The 22557-nt window shown below is 37.6% G+C and overlaps 1 protein-coding gene and 1 pseudogene across 1 annotated transcript; both read right to left on the bottom strand.

Annotated features, from left to right (window-relative positions):
* Positions 1-12771: 12771 nt before the first annotated feature.
* On the bottom strand, positions 12772-13212 carry LOC143411618 (small ribosomal subunit protein uS8 pseudogene; annotated as a pseudogene).
* Positions 13213-19943: 6731 nt separating this feature from the next.
* LOC143411674 (calmodulin-A-like) lies at positions 19944-20246 on the bottom strand. The gene has a single exon (XM_076872533.1). It carries the CDS (start codon positions 20244-20246, stop codon positions 19944-19946), a length of 303 nt encoding a protein of 100 aa, XP_076728648.1.
* Between the last annotated feature and the right edge of the window lie 2311 nt (positions 20247-22557).

Below are 22557 nucleotides of genomic sequence, written 5' to 3'. Positions count from 1 at the left end.
GTACATAGATGAACTAGATGGTAAACTATCACCATTGTTTCATTGGCAGAACTTAAAGAATTATACACACAAAAAGTACTCAACTTGAATTCAGAGAAAGATGAGAAGACAAAATGCAACTAAAACGTCTGGTATTACACAGAATATGATGTTTACTAAATGGTGAGGCTATAACTGCCTCAGGCCCCCAACCCTTTTACTTTCAACTTCCCCTACCCCAGCCCCCCAAAAGACCCAAAGAATATGCTCATTAAAAGAACTTTCAACAACCTGATGGAAGATCTTTCCTGAGTTGTCTTGTAGGACTCTCCACCCGTGGTATGCAAACATGAACTTCATGTATTTACTTTTAGAGTGTTCCCCTTATATTCCAATGGAAATTGATCAATTCTAATTTGTTGTAAGATACAGTCAAATCTTAGTTTTTAAAAAGTTTATACCTCATGAGAAATATAAGGGCCCGCGCTAATATCATAGTGGAAGATTGCAAAGTTGCGTTGTAATCTCTTAGCTTGTTTCCTTGCTCCCAAGCACATGGTGTGCTCTTTTTCTAACACCCACCCCCTTGTGTAGGAATACCTCTCTCTGGCTCTCCTCTCTCCCTCTTTCTCCCTTCCTCCCCCACCCCACCCTTTTTGTGACACATACTTTCATTTTTCTTCTCTGCTTAAAAATCTCTAAGCATCTGAGCAACTTAGTGAAACCCTGTCTCAAACTAAAAAATAAAAAGGGCTGGGGATATGGGAGCTGGGGTTGTGGCTCAGTGGCAGAGTGCTTGCCTCCCATATGTGAGGCACTGGGTTTGATCCTCAGCACCACATTAAAGTAAATTTAAAAAACAAAATAAAGATATTTAAAAATATATTTTTAAAACAGGGGAGGGCTGGGGATGTGGCTCAGTGGTTAAGCGCCCCTTGGATCAATCCCTAAGAAATCTCTAAGAAAAGATACTTTCCCTAAAGCACAGTGATCAAATCTTCACAGTTATATTTGCCTCTTCCCTTCTCCTACTCATATAGCCAGACAATCTCTCAGTTTTCAAATATATGACATGCTTTTATGTTATGGGACTACACTGGCTGCTTCTTTCTGATTGCCTTCTACCACCACACAAGGTGAATTCCTCCATCCTTAACTACTTGAACAACTATTCTTTCTTCAAGACCCAACTCAAGGGTCTTCTCTTTTGAGAAGATATTTCCTATCTCCCCAGCCAGAATGAGTGGCTTTCTCTTCTTTGCTCTCTTTTCTACATTCCGCCAGAATGGGAATGTATTGATGATGGGACGACTGGATTCCACCACAAAGGGAACATCTTAAAGAAAATGGGTTGTTTGATTTGTCTTGGCGTTTCCTCCAGCAGAAAGCCCAGTAGCTGATAATTACTAGGTACTTGGTGAGTATTGAATGTTTGAACAAATGAGTTGAAGTGAGTAAATAGCTAAGTGAAATTTAAGAAACTAAGAGTTTTACTATCACAGAGGTGACATACCAAATTATTTAATTAGCTAATTTCTGGTTAACATACTAAATACACCTACCAGCTAATTATAAAACACTAGAAAAATAACAGAATGACTCTCAAAAATAGTGATGGGATTCTGGCTGGGGATTATAAACACCACAAACTTTCCCCCCACCCCCCCTTTGGTGCTGGGGATGGAACCCAGGGCCTTCTGCATGCTAGGCAAGTACTCTATTACTGAGCCATATTCCCCCAGCCCCAAGAATAGTATCTTCAGATGTTCAGGGGTTTTCCCCAGTGTTCCCTGTTCCCTGCGACCTTGCCCCAGCCCTGGCAGCTGTGGCATTCCATCTTCCTGCTTCAGGGAAAGGATGACACAGCAGAACACAGAGAACAAAAGAGTCCATTCTTAGCTCTCAGGCTGCCAAAGCTAAAGACCTGGCAAACGCAAAGGATTTAGAATTTATCTTATAAGTGTCTGTTTATCTTGCTATAGATACTAAAGTTTTCCCAAACTTGAAAGATGGAGAATAAGAAAGAAGGAGTAAAAGAGGGTTAAGGTGCTGTGCATCTCCAGAGAGGGAATCTTGGCTGTGTCCCCTTTGGCTGAGCCAGTGAAGGGGCCATGGAACCCCAACCAGATGCTTAAGTGTCTCTTCCTAGGGGGAGCTCAGAAAACTGTAAGACCTGACAGAGCAATTTTTTCCCATGTCCATAATGGGGAGTGAGCTGAAGAAGGACAGATAGGCAGAAGACTGGAAACAACCTCAGAAACAACCTGCATGCCCTGCATGGTACAGCGGGCAGCAGCCTATTTTCTCATGAAGCCACAGGAAGAAAAGCATACAGACAAGCCAGAGTCAGGGAATAGAAGAGGTTTTACTTACTGTCAGGGCAGGATGACAAGGCAGTGACTGTGTTACACATACAGTAAAGGCCCAAGGTAACAACTCTCTAGGTCTAGAAATTATCCACTCCAGCCTGAAGCTGAAGGCAGAAAACTTGAAAAAGAAATTCTTTTTAAAAAAATTTAAAAATGTGTTGTTCTTGGGCAGGGGAGAGGGAAGATGACATAGAATGCAAAGCATAATTGAATTTCTGCTTCTGTAACAGGTTGGCATGACATAAAGGGATTCCCATTCACCCATGGTCCAAATATATAAAAATGCTAAGATGTGACAGGAAAAAAAAAATCTTAGGTAACTATGAAAACAGGAAAGATAAATTTCCAGATGCCAGAAATGAAGAATTAAAGCAAAACAAAGTAGTGATAGCTGAAGCCAATGACTTACGAGGCTGTGGGATCTAAAATAGGTCTCATTGCTAAGGAACCATGTTTTAATGTCCATGCGAGATTAGAGATGGAGCTAATAAAAGTTGGGAGCTGAAACTGAGCTCCCTGATCAGAGACAGAAGTTCCTGACAAGCTGTCTCATCTACAAATCAGAACAGAAAACTGTCATTAGCCATCTTGGGGAAGCAGTGAAGAGTCTGGCGTAGTCTAAATTAGTATTATGTGGATTGTGGAAGAAATGGAAGCTAAGGAAATAACAAAAATAGCCTTGATAGAGCTGGGGCTGTAGCTCAGTGGTAGAGCACCTGCCTTGTCCATGTGAGGCACTGGGTTCGATCCTCAGTGCCACATAAAAATAAATAAATAAAGATATTGTGTCCATCTACAACAACAACACCAAAAACCAGCCTTGACAAGTGAAAATAGAAGCTCTTTCTGGGGACTTCCACAAACCACCCTCCAGAAGATGCAGCCTTTCTTCAATATCCCAGCTCTGTTCTCTCTGTATTGGTCCCATTTTTGGCTAATAAGGTTGTTTTATGGTTTGGATAGGAGGCGTCCCCCAAAAGCTCCAGTGTTGACATAGGAATATTCAGAAATGCAGTGATTGGATTGCAAGAAATGTAACCTAATCAATCCATCCTATTTTGATTAGACCTACTGAGTGGTAACTGTAGGGCAGGTGATACTTGACTGGAGAAAGTGGGTCACTGGGATGTGCCCTGGAAGGATTCATGTTCTGTCTCACCTTGGTCCCAAAGCAATGGAGTCTACCATCTATGGACTGAGACCTCTGAAACCATGAGTCCCCAGATAAACTTTATCACCTCTACATTATTTTCATCAGGTATTTTACAGCAATGAAAAGTTGACTGAAACAGTTGGCTAGACCACAAAGGCAGATCTGAGTTCAAATATTGGCAGGGATTTATGTTATAAGTGTCTATTTATATATCTATCTATTTACTACAACTGCTTCACATTACTTTTCCTTTGACCACTGACTCAGCAAAGAAATCTTGTAAGGTCAAGGTTATAGGCCCCCAGAAGTAGGTCATAAATTGGATGCTCTTAGTATCTGTAGAGAGCAATCAGGCAGGTTAGAAAGTCCCAGAATCTCAAAGGACTACCCTATTACCTTAGAGGAAACCCTTTCTTCTCCACAGTTAGGAATGAGCACAGATTAATCGTTTCTTTCTCTTTTTTTTCACACCTGTATGTATATAGGAAACAGCAGTCCCTCAGGGAAGATTATAAGATGAAACATATCATTTTGGGGGGCTTTTTGCAGCAATGGGGATTGATTCTATAACCCTACACGTTAGGCCATTCTTCTACCACGGAGCTACATATACCCCAGCCCAATAAAATACACTTCTTACATTAAGTTCAATTTATCTGAAATAATTAAATTATGCAAGTTCAATAACTCAAGTTCAATTCATCTTAAAAAATTCATTATTCAATTTACCTATGTAGTCACTTATTTCAGTCTGTTCCATCTACTTGAATTGTATTAAAATCTTTTGATATAAGTTTATGTAACTTCTACTCACTTTTTTCTTCTTCCAGTACTAGGAAATGAACTCAGGGCCTTGCACATGTACTCTACCACTGAGCTATATTTCCAGCCCTTATTATTTTTATTTTGAGACCGGGTCTCCCTAAATTACTGAAGCTAGCATCTCTAGCTATATTTCCCCAGCCCCAATTCTCCTGCCTCAGCAATAGAAAGTTGACTAAAAGCTCCTGAGTAGTTGAGATTACAGGTGTGCACCACTGCACAAGTCTTCTCTTACATTTTTAGTAGTTCTTTTCCTTACTAGAGTGCTTCCTCCAAGAGTATTTTCAGGGATATTTCTTGTTTCATGAAGATTTTTGAGACCTGGCATACCTAAGAATGTCTTCATTTCTATTTAACACTTGAATTTAATTTAGGTGAATATAAAAATTATTTTTGAAGTTATAGGAGATAAGGAAGTTTAACAACTTAGTACAGTTTATTACTACCAAAATAATAAAACATGTGACTATCTCCTCTCACCAAAAAAATAAATAAGAACTGGAGGTGGTGGTACACACCTATAATTCCAGCAACTAGCAACTCAGGAGGCTGTGGCAGAAGGATCACAAATATGAATCCAGGATTTCATGCTTCTACCTTTGTTATGGGCCAGGCTATATGGGCAATGACCAATCAGACTCCATTTTACCCCGAGACTCCATATCATGTAAGAAATGCTTCTCTCATGGGAAAGCTCCACCTCTGTACCCTTTAATAGTGACTTAGCATAAGTGACTTGGCAGTCTAGAAAACATAGGGATACCTTGTCTCTTCATAAATAAATAAATAAGCCACGTATGATGTTGCATAACTGTATTCCCAGCAGCTCAGGAGGCTGAGGCAGGAAGATAGCAAGTGCAAAGCCAGCCTCAGCAACTTAGTGAGGCCCTTAACAACTTAGACTCTGTCTCAAAATAATTTAAAAAAATTAAAAGAAAGAAAGAAGAAGAAGAAGGGGATGTGTCTCAGTGGTTAAGTGTCCCTGGGTTCAATTCCTGGTATAAATAAATAAAAAATAAATAAGCCTGGGCATGTAGCTCAGTGGTAGAGCATCCCTGGGTTCAAATCAATCCCAAGTATGGCATGGAGAGGGGACAATTTTAAAAAGAAAAATGCTGAGAGTAGATTTTAAGTATTATTACCACAAAAATGACAACCATGTGATGTAATGCATATGTTAATTAGCTTTATTTGACCATTCCATGATATATATATATATATATATATATATATATATATATATATATATATTTCAGAACATACAATAACACACCAAATATAATTTTAAAATATAATTTTAGCTGCCAATTTTGTTAAAAAAATGATAAAGACTATGCTTGCTACATAAAAAAGGAAGGAAGTAGGGAGAGAGGGTAGAAGAGAAAAAGAAAGAAAGTAATACAAATAGAGTACAGATATTAGGAGAATAGAGAATGGGAAAATAAGAGAAAAATAGCAAATAATCTATTTATATCTGCTGATTATAAAAATTTGCTCTTGACGGATTTCATGCTTCTTCCTTTGTAAAGGGCCAGGCTATAGGAGGCAATGACCAAACAGACTCCATTTGACCCTGAGACTCCATATCATGTAAGAAATGCTTCTTCCATGGGAAAGCCCCACCGCTGTACCCTTTAATAGTGACCTAGCATAACATACTTGGCAACACAAATAGCAATTCTTATACAATGTAAAATTGTTCTCTTTGGTTTCCATTTTTCTTGGGCAATGCACCTTGTCAGGGATTGTCTAGATTTTAGTAACCATTCTTTGACTTGTGCTGCACTAGGGTCATTTTGACCCACTTCCGTTCTGCTTGCTTACTGCTATGCCAACCTGGAAAGTCCCATGGTAAATACCAGTGTACCCATTGCATTGTCTAGCTAACTGCCCAGTTCAGCTTCTGTACCTGCTTGCTTGCAGCTATGTCAACCCGGATATGGTTTTTGCAGTTTTTTCCTTTAAATATCCTAAAATGCTCAGGCTCTGGGATGTTCCTTGCAGAAACAGTTATGGGCCCTGCGGGAGAGCAGTCGCCAGCCGGCTAAATAAAGACTTCAATTTGGACAAATCAGAGACTTGCTGTGTTTTCTGAGCGACCTGCCCCACAATACCTTTTGCCTTTTGTGGTACTGGGAATTGAACCCAGGGTGTTCCATCACTGAGCTGTGTCCCTGGTCCCCTTTTTTTATTTTTTATTTTATTTATTTTATTGTATATATGTGTTGGGTCTTGCTAACACTAAGTTGCTGGCGCTGGCCTTGAACTTGTAGTCATCCTACCTTCTCAGTAGCTGGGATTACAGGCAAGCATGCACCATCACACCTACCTGTCAATTTTTTAAACTGGGGTCAAATTATAGACACTCCCTATAATACTCCCTATAATGATGTTGCCCAATACATGTTTTATAATATTTTTCCTGATTCATTGCTATTGTTTTTGTACAGAATAAACAGAATACAGATTTTTTTTCAGAATACAGATTTTTTAACATATGTGAAATATTCAGAGAAATTAATTACACTTTCTTTTCTTTCAATATTGTTTTGACAAAAATTTAGGTAATTACTCATTTTTTTTCTGCCTACTCTCGAAATATAGATACTACTTCTTAATATTCCTGACAGGTAAATTGATGGTAAGAATTATAAAAGTGCCATTTTTTTTTTTAGATGAAGAAATTAAAGTTCAAAATAAGTAGGTAAAGAGAGTAATATTCAGAGTATGAATATCAATTGATTGCCAATCAAACATACAGTGCCTGGCATCCAGAGGATGATTAATAAATGTCTAGACAATGAATTAATCTACAGCTCTCTTGAATTCCAAAGAACAGAAAGGAGAGTGACTAAAATCCCCACAATCCCATTGTTTCAGAAGTTCAAAATTTCTCTAAAGGAAACAGATTTTCCTCCCACCATAAGGCTGGGATAACTTTATCAATCCCCATTTTTGCCCTTCTGCATAATCCAGAGTATGTGTGGTTGAAGTTTAAGTACCTCCAGTGGTCTGAAAACTGTTGTCATAAAACCTATTTGATAGATGAAAGAACATATAAAGTTAAAATGAGAATTTAATACATGCTTTTAGGATAAACAGCTCCATATCAACCAAGCATATGAGATAAACCACTGTATATTTGGGGGTTTTTTGTTTTTTGTTTTTTAATTTTTTAATACTTATTTATTAGTTTTCGGCGGACACAACATTTTTGTTTGTGGTGCTGAGGATCAAACCCGGGCCGCACGCCTGCCAGGCGAGCGCATTACGCCTTGAGCCACATCCCAGCCCCAACCACTGTATATTTGAATGAGAGTATTAATATGGAGAGATTAAACAATTCCCACACTACACACTCCTTTATCATTGAGTGAAACTTCTAATTTATGCTATTTTAAATTATGTGGATTTACATTGATGTTATTGATTATTTTCTCCCTAGGCTATGAAAACCTTTACAGCTAAAAGCAATATTAATGCCTCAATAAAATTGCCTTCCTGTGAAAATGCTTCTAGTTTAATTGCTGATTCTACTTGGCTCTAACATATTTAAAAATGAATCTATTTTAAGTTTATTATGGATGAATTATTCCAAGTTTTTATTGCTGTTTTTAAAATTCATCATTCAGACTATTAATAATGGAGATTAAAACAAGAAAATATACATGAAGTATTTTTTAATTCATTGTTTTCAGTAGGTCATGCTATGGTTTGGATGTTGGGTGTACCCTAAAGGTCCATATATTAAAGCTTGGTCCCCTGGGTGGCACTATTGGGAGGTGGTAGAATCTTTCCAAGGTGGAGCCTGGTGGGAGGCCTTAAGCCATTGGAGGCAGACCCTGAAAGGGGATTGTGGGGCCTCAAATCACTCTCCTTCTCTCTGTTCCTGTTTGAAATGGAGCTATTTGCTCCAACACACACTCCCACCATAATGTGCCACCATCCACAAACCTCACCCAGAAACCAAACAAATGGGGCCTGCCTGATCTTGGACTTTGACCCTCCAAAATTGAGCTAATTGAACCTTTTATCTTTATAAATGAGATGCTTCAGGTATTTCATTATAAAAACACAAAGCTGACTAATACAATATAATAATAACATATGCATCTGGTACAATATTCAGAAATCAACAAAAATATGTATAGTAAAATGTAAACCTCTTTTCCATTTTTTTTTCCAGCTACTCTTTTCTTTCTGGAAGTAGTAAGTAGGATGAGTTTATTATGCATGGATCTAAAAATGAAATAATACTAGCCTCCATTTGTTGAGTTCTTGCTCTGCACCAAGCATTCTCACCTTAATCATATAAATACTGCTATTATTTAACAGATGAGAAAACTAGGTCATACAGACACTAAAAAAAATTGTTTAAAGGAATTTCATTTTGTAGGTGGAAAAATGTAGGTTCAAATAAGGATCACTGCTCATGCCCCTACAGTTTGTATTGTAGCAGTTACCATGTTATATTTAGCGTTAAGAAGAAACTAAATGAATGGCAGTAAGTTACTAGAGCAATAAATACCAGATAAAATGTAGCAAGCATATCTTTAAAATGTTTTTCACAATTAAGAATCACTTAATTAAGTAATATTTATTGAATACCTACTATGGCCCATACACAAGAAACATTCTTACCATCCTCATGGAGCTCTTCCATCAAGGTATGCAGATGAGGATACAGCAACTGCAGTACTACATGGTATGTACAATTTGGATGGTTCCATAACCAAACTCTAAAATATGTGACATTGATACACATACATACATACATATACAACTTGTGGTTTATCTCATATGACTACATGGCAGATGGGAAGGACACTGGTAGGGGAGGCTGAAGAAATATCAAGAAAACTATTGCAAGAAAACTACTGGGGAAATGTTAAGGAACTGCTAAAAAAAAAAAGCTGAAAAAATTAAATTGTGGCTCATGTTCTGTAGTGCTAAAAGTACTGCCTGATGAACTTCTTAATTTGAGCAAAGAGATTTCAAGCAAAAAAAAATTCAGAGTGTCAGATGGTTTATACTAACTGCAAGTAATAAAGTTTTTCATGAAAGAGAGAGATTCAGAAAAGAACAGCCAATTTGCAAACAAATCTTAGAAAATTATAGATGGGCTAGAATTTGCCTGTCTGGAAAATAAACAATGACTTGTTTCTAGGTTCTAATATGAATAAAAAAATTCTAGAATTAAGAAATGGCCTTATAATAAAGATCAGATCCAAGACATTTGTAAAGTTTTCTGGAGAATCGAATGAGTGCTTCCTCTTCTGAACAAAACGGCTTTTTAAAACGTAAAGACCTGGTAGGTACCATGGAAACCTGACCCAAGGTAACAGTGAGTCAAAATATAAAAGCCTGTCTTGAAACTACTTTTGGATTTGGCTTCTGAAACATTTAGTGAATGTAATCTGTTATACAGAAAATCCCCAGAGTTCTTAAGGGAATTGTATCAGCAAAAGTATCACCAACCTAGACTAATAGGGACTACAATTATCCAACTAAAAAGGGTTCTGAGCCCCAACTTTGCACAGAAGACTGAAAAACTTGTTCAGAAAGCATACAGGATGATAAATTTAAATTGGGCATTTGAAATTTTTGGTATCTATGGGATACCAGACCAGAAAAATCAATGGAGTTGAACATATAATTCTGAAAGTTAAGAGATAGATTGGAGGTATAGTTAGAAATTGTGGAGCCATTAGTGCATACTGAAAATACAAAAACAACAACATAAACTTTCAACCTTGGTTGAAATATCGATGAAATCTTAGGACCTCCACATCATAATGTTGCTAAATAGGAACCTGTAATAGAAGCAGAAAGTTATTAACAAAGGTGCTTTTGAGAAGACAAAGGAGAAGACTAGTTTTATAAAACTGTCATTTTCAGATTCCTAGAAAGAAAAAGTTTCATTCTAAGTGGGTTCAAATTAAGACTTCAGAGAAAGAACTACTAACAACAGTATGGGCAGAACTGATGAGACAAATGGAATATGGAGGCACTAGGACCTGTAAGAGTGGAAAGCCAGGACTGACTGCTCTTTGGACTAAAGAATCTAGAGAAGGACACAGTGCTGCTGGAACTCCGGGCTAGGCACCACCTAACAGAACTGCAGCTGGGAAGGACACAGCTAATGCCAGAGACACTGCACTGAGCAGGGATGGGCAGAAGAGTAATCACGTGACCCTCTGCTCCTGTTTTCCATCTCCTGCTAGTACACTTTCCATTGAACCAACCTTCCACTTGGGGGGCGGGGAGCTAGAGTGATAAAGTCCTCAGAAGGCAATATCCCAAAGCATAAATAAAAGGGGAGAAGGGGAGAGGATGTATCTGTAAGCAAATGGAGAATAGCCAGCACAGGTTGTAAGATAAGGGGAAGATTTAATAATATTTGTAAATCTGAGGCTAGGGTTGCAGCTCAGTAATGGAGCACTTGCCTAGCATGTGTGAGGCAGAGTTCAATTCTCAGCACTGCATATAAATAAAAAAAATAAATAAAGATCTATTGACAACTAAAAATAAAGAGTGAGACTTGGCCTCCTTTCTCTTTGAAAAAAATAATATTTGTAAATCAGATACCATAAATGCACAAAGAATATTCAACATAAGTTAGGTGGAAAGAAAGTTATGCTTAATTTACATATACAGCGCTCTATCTTATTAAATTAAATATGAAATAATGGAACATGAGTCCACTGAGTGAATTCCTTAATTAAACACAAAAAAGCAAAATACCCTGTCTTGTCATATTCTACTTTCATTTTTTGTACTGGGTATTGAACTCAGGGGTGATTAACCACTGAACCATATCTGCAGCCCTTTTTTCTGTTGTTTATTTTTAGAGACAGGGTCTCACTGAGTTGCTTAGGTCCTCACTAAGTTACTGAGGCTGGCCTTGAACTCACAATCCTCCTGCCTCAGCCTCTCAAGGCTCTAGGATTACAGGTGTGTGCCACCTCACATGGCATAATAGTCTACTTTTAACTACAAGAGGTTCATCATCATTATCTCTTTTGCAATCTTAACTAAACACAGTAAATACCTTAAAGTTTATTTCTCCTGTTTGTTATATTTATGCACTTCATCAAGGGTATGTGACATTGTATCTCTTAGAATCTTTCTTGTAAGTGTTGTCAACTGTATACAATTTGTAATACATAGCCAGCACTGTGATGATTAGACATCACCTATAAACATAATAACTTTGTTCTGTCATTCCACCATTTAATGGGCATGAAATCCACTGCTAATCAGAACTCATCAACATATGTTGCTTTGGCTTTCTCCCTATAGACCTATTTAAACAAGACAATCTTTGTGATGCTAACAACTTCATTTCTGAACACAATGCCAAGCATGTTTCTTACATGATACCAGTGAAAAATACATTCTTGGGAGCTGATGACATCAACCGTGGAGAATGTTAACAATGAGAAAGAAAGATTCCCTAGGATCTTGTGAGGACAACAATATTTAAGGGAAAGACAACAAACTAAAAAGAATGAACCAAAGACATAGGGTTAATGTGATATCAAGAAAACAAGTGGAAAATGAGAAGTGGCCCACATTTTTAAATGTTGCATTCAATAAAATAAGGTGAGGACTGAAATGATTCCATTCAACTTAGCCACAGGCAAGTTGTGTTAGTCAGCTTTTTGTTACTATAATGAAATACCTGACACCAACACTTATGAAGAAGAGATTGATTTAGCTCACAGTTTTGGAGGCTGAAAGTCAAAAAAGCCTGGCACAGACTCTGATCCCATAGCAGATGGAAGATAGTGGAGCATGGGGGTGGAAGGATCACATCTCAAGCCAGAAATAGAGAACTGGATGCAGCCAGGCTTGCTACTTTCATAAAACCCTTCCTAAAGATCAGTAGAGTAGAAGGGAACAGGGAGAGGGAAGAGGAAAAGGAAAGGGGACGTACTGGGGACTGAATTAGAGCAAATTATATTCCATGCTTTTATAATTACATCAACATCCTAATATTATGTATAACTAACTAAAGACTTAAAAAAAAAAACAATTAAAAGCCCTTCTAAGAGAACTGAAGGGGTGACAGAACTAGATAGATAAATAAATAGGTAGAGAGAGAGAGAGTTCTAGAGCAAAGAGCTATAAAATCTATCTTGTTGGACCCTTGTCCTCATGACGAAAATATAGGAAAACTCAATTTGTTTTCAAAATAGACAATGGGAAAAAATTGTGGACAAATCTCATGAAAAAATCTTATTGGAAACAAATATAGCAGAATAAAATCCCCACAAACCATAAAGGAAGAGCTTCAAAAAGGCATGCCAACAAAATGGGAAACTATAAAATACAATATTTCAAAATAAGCAAAAAATAAAATAAAAATAAGTTTAAAATATACTATTCAAAGAAATTAAGAAAAATTTAGAAGCCATAAAAGAATAAACATTGAAGAAATTTTAAAAATATGTATATTTTACATCCCTAGAAAAAGAATCCCAGGATTTTTCCTCCTGTGTGTTTTCTTCTTGCTTCTACGTGGTCCATGATGCCAGCAGAGGTTGTCAATACAATGAAACCAAACTGACGGGATGGGAGCAGATTATTCTGCCATTTTTCCAGGTCTTTGAGCTGCACATCAAATCTGGGGCTTATCACTCCACACTTGTTTAACCTGCCTGTGAGGTTGACAACAATTTTCCCAGCTCTGTGATCATCAATGATTTCAAATTCGCCAATGTAACCATGCTTCATTATCCCAGTTAGAAACCGGACAATGGCTTTGGAGCACCGCCTAATACGGACCTGGCGTTTGCCTCTCTTTTCGGCATTGTTGATGCTCTTGAGAGCATCAGCCCGGACGTTCATGCGCACCATTATGGCGGCACGAAAAGATGGCGGAAAGAGGACTATTCACAGGCATTATCATGAAAATTTCATTCCTTTTATTGGCCTTTTATTGTTGTTTTACCCAAGATTATGATGAGATACAGTCTAAATTTCAGGTATTGAGGTGATATCATAGAAAGATAAGAAGCTTTGTTATTTCATGAAGAAAATGGATTGTCCTTCCATGACTTCTGATTTTATCCAACTCATATATTCCTCTAAGAAAGGTTAAAATTAAGGCCCTATTATCTTTACTTTGATTTTGTTTTGTGTTTTTACCCCTTCAGACTTACATTTTATATTTTATTTTTGAGTTATGAGTTTTTAATAAAAGCCTTACACACACACACACAAAAAAAAGAAATTTAAAAAATAAATGATAGCAGAATCAAAATCTAGGGTTATAAAGCAAGGAACCTGAAATTTTGCTAAATTTCTCTCTACTATTCCTTTCATTGATCCCTTCAAACTTTAGCTCCAGCCAACCCTTATTCTGTGGGCTAACTTCACTTTTGCCATTGGTCTTCAGTAATGCTGACATGATAACGCAAGTATGAAGACCATAGGCACAGCTGGGGTTGTGGCTCAGCGGTAGAGCATTTGCCTCCAACGTGCAAGACCCTGGGTTTGACCCTCAGCACCACATAAAAATAAATGAATAAAATAAAGGTATTGTGTCCAACTATAACTAAAAAATGAATATTAAAAATAAATACCTTAGGCAAACTGATGAACACTGTAATGGTTTATTTGAATTGTTGACGTGATTGGATTAAGAGATGCTGAAGTTTGAGGCTTCTGAGTATGTATAGGAATGATTTGCATTTGGAATAGCAAACTGAAGTGGAGACATTCCCTAAGTGTGGGCAGCACAGGCCAATAGGACGGTGGCTTGGATGGAATAAAAGGTGGAAGAACATTGACTCTGTAGCAGATACAAGACCGATTCTTCTTTTATTTGTTTATTTTTTAAGAGAGAGAGAGAGAGAGAGAGAGAGAGAGAGAAAGAGAGAGAGAGAGAGAATTTTTAATATTTATTTTTTAGTTTTCGGTGGACACAACACCTTTGTTTGTATGTGGTGCTGAGGATCGAACCTGGGCCGCACGCATGCCAGGCGAGCGCGCTACCGCTTGAGCCACATCCCCAGCCCCCGATTCTTCTTTAATGGGATTTTGATTGCTGCTGGAATTGCCTGAGGATATCAAACTCTTGTTCCTTCACTGTTCCAAAACAGACTCTGACAGTGATTCTCCAGGGAGTTTCCAGAAGCATTTGGTCTCAGACTGAGATAGCATCGTTGATCCCTCTTGTTCTGAGGCTTTAACCTGTTGGACTGCGCATCTACTGCTCCAGCTCTCTAGCCTACAGACTGCTATTGTTGGCTTTCCAGCTTCTGGTCGTATAAGTCAATCTAATAAATTCCCTTTTTATAATCATGCCTCCTGTTGATTCTGTTCCTCTAGAGAACTCTGACTAATACAAACACTTAAGAAATCAGTGCCAGGCACAATGGTCTACACCTGTAATCCCAGGAGGCTGAGTCAGGAGGATCTCTAGTTCAAAGGCAACCTTACCAAAAGAGAGGCGCTAAGCAACTAAGAGACACTCTGTCTCTAAATAAAATACAAAATAGGGCTGGGGATGTGGCTCAGTGACTAAGTGCCCCAGAGTTCAATACCTGGTACCAAAAAAAAAAAAAAAAAAAAAAATGAAAAGAAATCAGTAAAGTACTGTGTCCATAGCCCTTTCTGTATCTCCTGGAGATGAAGCTTCCAGTAACAGAAATGACTGGAGAGACATCAACATAGGGACTGGTAGTGAGCATGTGAGCACCAGTGGTACTAAGACTCAACAATGGAGAAGAAGGATAGCGTAAGATATGTAATTGGCCATACACTCCAATAACAAACAAGAGTACAACTTTCAAACTTAAGAGTGGTGGAAAATGAAGAAGACATGAAAAGTAGATCAAGACTACTGATTGCCTTAGAGTTATTACCTGGAAATTAAAAGATAATACTTCAAATCATATGCTAGGGGAGTAGAAGAAGAGGAAGGAAGGGGCTGGGGATGTGGCTCAAGCGGTAGCGCGCTCGCCTGGCATGCGTGCGGCCCGGTTTCGATCCTCAGCACCACATACAAACAAAGATGTTGTGTCCGCCAATAACTAAAAAATAAATATTAAACTTCTTTCTCTCTCTCCCTCCCTCCCTCTCTCTTAAAAAAAAAGAGGAAGGAAGAATTTATCAGTAAATTTCAATATTTCTCATCATCAGGAACAAACAGAAAAATCACTTATACATTTCAGTACATAAACAGCCATGGTATCAAAATTACTAAGAGAGAGAAAACATGCAAATAAAATGAAGAAAGATTATTTCTATAAAACACATGCTAATTAACATAACATAAAATGATAAGGCAGAACTCAGGGGAAGTATACAGAGCATGAACATGATTTTATTTTATATTATTAAAGCATACTTAACACAAATCAAGTTTGAAACAATTGAAATTCCCTAAAGTTAGGACTTAAAAAGACATTGTTTTAATCAGTTTTTTCATTGTTGTGACCAAAAAACTCACAGAGCAAATTTAGAGGAGGAAAAGTTTATTGGGGGCTCACAGTTTCAGAGGTCTCCATCCGTAGACAGCGGGTTCCATTCCTCAGAGCTCCAGGTGAGTCTTAACATCATGGCAGAAAGTGTGGTGAATGGAAGTGGCTCACATGATGATCAGAAAGCAGAGAGATTCCACTAACCAGTTGCAAAATATATACCCTAAAGCCATGCCTCCAATGACCCATCTCTTCCAGTCACATTTAACCTGCCTTCAGTTGCGACTCAGTTAATACCATCAGGGGATTAACTCATGGATTGGGTTAAGGGTCTCAATCCAATCATTTCTCCTCTAAACCTTCTTTCACTGTCACACACATGAGCTCTTGCGGGACACCTCGAATTCAAACCATAACAGATGTGAATAAATTGTAGTTCCTTATTACAGAGACTAGGCACCATTAGAAGGTAACTAGCACAGTTGCGAAGGCATTTAATGCGCATACGTACATTTGTATTTACATGTAGGTAGACATCAAAATCCATCTTAAAGGGGGGCAATTATTACTTGGCTCTTGTTCATTGTTGGCTTTGAAGAATGTAGGCCCAGTGTTTCTGAGAATCTTACATTAATGATTAAAATACTGTGGAGACCTAATAATATTCCTGCTTAACCACTACATATGTAAACTGTTGAGATTAAAGAAAACTACTTTTATATATCAATGATATTTGAAGTTTTAAAAATGAGCATATTATTTGTAACAGAACATTTTCCAAAGATAACACTTGATTATATTGCTTTGTAGCTTTCTCCATGTTTCATATATAGTCAAACCATAATTCCTGCCCTCAAGTGTACACCATATCTTGAGAGAATTTTTTCATGTTAGATTATTATTATGTTCATCTTAACTCATCCCTCTGTCCTATCTTTTTCTCAGTTAAAAAAATGTTTTTAAAAATTTTAGTTAAATTAGTATTTCCAAATGATCTGAATACAAAACTACTTTTGGAAATTTGTTAGAGTCAAACAAGCACTTTTACTGCCAGTATAATTATGCAGCAAGCTGTTTACCAATTCATGGATCACCAATCAAAATATAAAAAGCAAATCATCTGGCTCAAAGTCTACTTCAATTATGGCACTGTGTATACTTTAGCCCAGCTGCATGATAAAAATTGCTCTATTATGTATCTTTGTCTCCCATCTTGGAATATGAACAAATGTATTTGCAAACTAAAATACTAACATCTGATTTTTCATAAGATGATATAAATTCCCAAAGTTAAAATAATTATTGTGGAAATTATCACATAAATAAAAGAAAGTAGTACAATGAACCCAAGGTACCCATTATTGAACTCTAACAATTATTAATAAATAGCTAATCTTTCACCTTCTCTACCTACCACTTTCACCTTATCCCAATTACTTAAAAGTAAATCCCATACATCATATAATTTCAGCTGAAACTACTCTAGTATTTATTAAAATCTCATAATACAACTCTCACACCCAAAATTAATGGTTTAAGGGGTGGGACATGGGCATGGGGGTGGGGGCTAATGCAATTCATTAACAGAAACTAATTGAAGCTGGAGCAAATGATAAGACTTCAAATCCCATGTGATTTGACATCAGACAACTCTTATGGTAAAATGGTGACCGGGGCAAAGAAGATGGCTGCTAAAGGGAGGCAGAGATGCCAAGTCCTCCATCCTGCTTTCGGCCACCCATGGGTCCCAGGCAGGCAGAAATGAAGCATCCAGTCCTGTGACAGAGGGGCCATCCTATTCATACTTGGATGACTTGTGTCCTGAGATGGTCCAGGGCCAAGGTCTTGACCAATACCTCCCAGCATCAATATGCTACTAAAAAGACAGTGTCTTGCTAAGTTGCTCAGCACCTTGCTAAATTGCTGAGGCTGGCCTCCAGTTTGCAGTCCTCCTGCTTCAGCTTCCTGAGTTGCTGGGATCACAAGTGTGGGTCACCACACCTGGTTGGTATGCTTCTTCTTCCCACTCTCTACCCTGTGACTTGGAACAACCTGTTGGAGGCAGTCTGGGTGATTTTGGCCTCTGTCTGGCCAAGGAGTGAACATCCATCGAGACTTAGCAGACGGAGCTTCCCTGCAATTGGAAGGTGTAAGATAGAAAACCATCAGATTTGACTCATCCTGATGGTGCTACTTAAAAGCTGTCCTTGTCTCCCGGTGCCTGGATCCAGATGCCCACCCCTGGACTCGTTACCTCTTCCTGCCATTCTTCACAGTAAATGTCTTATTTGCTGAAGGTAACCGGAGTAGAGTTCTGTTGCTCCAAGCCAAAAATCTGAACAGAAACAGAGAGCGTGAACATGCAGGTGTTATTCATGGTACATGACAAAGTGGCGTTTGGTTCCAGTGCAGTGTTCTGGTACCAAAGAAGAGGCTGTATAGAAACTTGAGATGGGACTTGGGAATATAAGTGCTTTGGGGGATAATGTGTTCCTGGTTATCAGAGATAGTCTTGTCTTGGCTGTCCTAGGAGATTCAAGCATTACATGAAATGATCTTGAAGTTCTTTTTCAACCTAAAATCCTAAAACTCTTTCTAGTCACTTGTTGCCAGTGACTGAGGCCCATCAAGCACATCCTGGCAGCTGAGGACAATCGTCCCTAGACTGACTTGGTGCATTTCACAGGCACTTCAGCTGTTACAGAATCTCAGTGCAAACCACCCATAGGGTCCGGGGCAAGTGTGCATCTCCTCAGAAGAAGATATCTTTGCTTTCTCTGCATGAGGCAGTCATTTGTAAGCCATATGAGTTATGACCGGCTTTTAAAGTAGCAGTTGCTATAATAAAAAATTAAACTTATGGAAAATCTCCAAAAACAAATTAACAATTTAATACTAGAACTATACAGCTACTTTTCACATTTTTTCTTCCTGCCACATAATTTAACCATGTGCTTAAATCAGATTTTAAATAAGGTCTATACATTATAATAGGTGGCTATGTCTTTTATTATATTTTTTAATCTATGGATTTTCTCTTCATTCAATTTTTTTATTATAATTTTTATTGGAAAAAAATATACAACTTGGAATGGATTTGAGGCAAATTGTGCCATAAACAGATTTTCTTTAAGTAGCTAAACAAAGTTTAAAAAGGAAGTAATGATAAAAGAAAATGTTTCTGGTACAAAACCAGCAGTACAAAAAAATAATGTATGAATACCTAGATCATATACCCGTTTTGCAATAGTGCAACTTTTAAGTACATATTGTTGACTGTCCATAGTCCACACAGAATTACAACTCCACACTTCAACAACAACATGTGACAATTCCTAAAGAAAACTACTTTTTAAAAAAGGTATAACCCAAGGCTGAGGTTGTGGCTCAAGTGGTAGAGCACTTGCCTGGCATGCGTGAGGCACTGGGTTCAATCCTCATCACCACATAAAAATAAAATAAAGGTATTGTGTCTACCTAAAAAAGTGAAAAATAAGTATTAAAACAATTTTAAAAAGGCATAACCCAATTTGACCAACTCAATCTTAAGTTTATATGTGCACAAGGGCTTAGATATATCCAAAGTAAGCCACAGGCAACATGTTACTTGATCAATTCTCTAAAATAAGATTTCAGGACAACAACAGTAAGGGAAGAAAACATGGAGAAATGAAGTCCTAATTATTATACATGCATATTTTTTGACAGTAGAGGGAAACTTTTACAGATAAGTTACAAAGAAAAGGCAAATAAACGATTTAATACAAGAAATTTAATACATTCTGTACAATTGCTAAGAGCCATAGCCAAGTAATATGATGCATGGCATTTTTGGTTGAAAGGTGACGCCAGCTAGCCATTGAGATGATATGATTATGTTAAGATCTGAATTCATATGGATATTGGACTCTTGCTGTTCATCTCGGCCTGCTATGGGACTCCTGGAGAGTTCCCATTGGTTGGGGAAGTGCGGTAGGAGGGAATTCCGGAGGAGGAACTCTCTCTTGGGTTCCGGGAGAACGCCTCGGGCATCGGCAATCTTCCCGGGAGCTTAGGGAGCATTGGCGGCAGTTTCAAAAATAAAGTTTGTTCCTGCTTCAGTGGCTCGTGATTTTGTGCCCAGCCAGACTGCGGCATACAATGTCTTCACTTTGCTGTCATCATTTGTACAAACTCTTCATAGTTTATTTAACCATCACCATCAATATCTACTTCCCCGATCATTTCATCAACCTCTTCATCTGTTAACTTCTCTCCAAGGTTTGTCATCTCATGGTGAAGCTCTGCTGCATTAATATAGCCATTGCCATCCTTATAAAATACACGGAGTGCTTCTCTAATTTCTTCTTCACTGTCTGCATCTTTCATTTTCCTTGCCATCATTGTCAAAAGAAATTCAGGGAAGTCAATTATGCCAATACCATCAGCATCTACTTCATTAATCATGTCCTGTAACTCTGCTTCTGTGGGATTCTGCCCAAGAGACCACATTACAGTTGCCAATTCCTTTGTTGTTATAGTCCCATTCCCATCCTTGTCAAATAGCGGAAAAGCTTCTTTGAATTCTGCAATCTGCACTTTAGTCAGTTGGTCAGCCACACTGCAAACACTTCTGGTTTCTGAGACCTGACCACAAAACCACTGGGCTCACTAGCACTGCTCAGACTTCACTCAATTTTTTACTAGCATTTTCTTTTTAAATTTGGAAACTTGGGGCTGGGGATGTGGCTCATATGGTAGCGCGCTGGCCTGGCATGTGTGCGACCCGGGTTCGATCCTCAGCACCACATACAAGCAAAGATGTTGTGTCCGCCGAAAACTAAAAAATAAATAATAAAATTCTCTCTCTCTCTCTCTCTCTCTCTCTCTCTCTCTCTCTTAAAAAAAAATTGGAAACTCAATTGTTTATCATACAGTGTTGCACCCCTGTAGTGTCATCTGATACAATTACTCTGCACTTATATTTCCTGGAAATTGACACAGTGAGGATCAATACAACTTCTGCTGTGATGGAAACATTTTATACACCATCCAACATTGAACATTTTGAACTGTTACTCATACGACCAAGGTACTAAAATTTTTTTTTTACTTTATTTCATTGTAATTTCCATTTAATTAGCAATAGATGACAGGCAGGCAGCTACAATATTAAAAAGCATAGTTCTCAAATCTTGGTCAGATTCTGAGCAGAGGTTTTTGACTTTCATTTTGGTTTTGGTTTTAGTTTTCTTTTTTCTTTTCTTTTTTTAAATGTTTATTTTTTAGTTGTAGATGAACACAATACTTTTTTAAAAAAGAAATTACTTTATTTTTATGTGGTGCTGAGGATCAAACACAGGGCTGCGCATGTGCCAGGTGAGCGTTCTACTGCTAAGCCACAACCCTAGCCCTCATTTTTGGTTTTCTAACATGATTACTTAATATGCAATGTTATATACTTTTCAGGAATAACATACTCTCTCTGTATCTCAACATTGATGATCACTTCTTAATCCATTAATTCATTAGAACTTCCGAAATTTGGTCATTTTGGAAAATATGAACATATATAACAATAGATGGAATTATACAATGAACTCTATGTGCATTGATCCTCTTCTACCCGTTGCTTCAGTTATAGCCCCACTCACTTTCCTTCCCTCCTGTATCATTAAGACAAATTCCAGATGTATAATTTTATCCATAAATATCAGGATTTCTAAAACCTAAGGGGTATTTTAAAGTGAGCATAATCTTCACGATCACACCTAAGAAAAAAGTTAACTTTAATTTACTAGTTCTCAAATTGTCCCTTCTTTAAGTACTTGGTTTTCTCTCCAGTTGCTGGTTTGACAATATGATCTTCTTTACATTTCCCAACCTAGACTAGGTGCACATCTTTTCTCCACAGTTTGCTATCTTTTCTTTACATCACCTTAGAGGATATATAAGATCAATGTGATTTCTCAGTGGTGATATGTTCATTTGGTTAGAGGAGTGTTTGCCAGGTGTTTGCCTCTCTAAAATTACATTTTTTTCCCTTCTCATAATTTATTCTGCAATGGAGTCCCTGAGTCCAGCTCACTCCCAGAAGTGGGATATGGGATTAAGTTGCATCCCCAGAAGGGAGACGGAATCTACATAAACTATATACGGAACTTACATCTACAGCTACATATACTATCTGATTTGTTCTTTCTCCACGTATGGTTTATGTATTCACTTATTTGTATCACCATGGGTTCACAAATATTTATTTTATACATTGGATTGCAAACCAATACATGTTATTTATTTTGTTGTTCAAATTTTTCCAGCTTTGGCCTTTGAGAACTCTTAAAGGTTAACTTCCATGTCCTTTCATGTGTCCCACTCTTTTCCTCCTTCTTTTTAGCACTTCCTTGCTTTCTAGCATTATAAGATGTTCTAGGCTCATCTTGTATTTTGCCTGCCTAAGCCCTAAAATCAATCATTTCTCAAAATAACTTATAATAGGATTTTGGCATGTAAAGTTATGTGAGAGAGGTTATTATTTTACTTATGGCATTTTCAAATCCATGTGATAAATCCTAATAGTATGTGTGTGTGTGTATAATATTCCAAAAATCCTGTAGAGATTTGAGTTTTGATCTATCTGATATAACTGCTTCTAAAGAAATTAATAGGTGTTGTACTCCCATTTTGAGATATAACATGCCATCTCTCATCCACAATAAAAAAATATGAATCATACAGAATGACTACTGGTCTTGCCTGTCTGTCCAGGGATGTATTAACTGAGACTTACTATGGAAAACTCTAAAATAATTTCTAGTAGAGA

The sequence above is a fragment of the Callospermophilus lateralis genome, chromosome 12, assembly GCF_048772815.1.
Source record: "Callospermophilus lateralis isolate mCalLat2 chromosome 12, mCalLat2.hap1, whole genome shotgun sequence".
In the NCBI taxonomy this organism is placed as follows: Eukaryota; Metazoa; Chordata; class Mammalia; order Rodentia; family Sciuridae; genus Callospermophilus; species Callospermophilus lateralis.
Note: the sequence above shows the minus strand (reverse complement) of the source record. Positions and strands in the feature narration are given on the sequence as shown.

Bases quoted from the DNA above. Each gene is read 5' to 3' on its own strand.
- LOC143411674 (XM_076872533.1), bottom strand. From the start codon at position 20,246: ATGTGGTCTCTTGGGCAGAATCCCACAGAAGCAGAGTTACAGGACATG.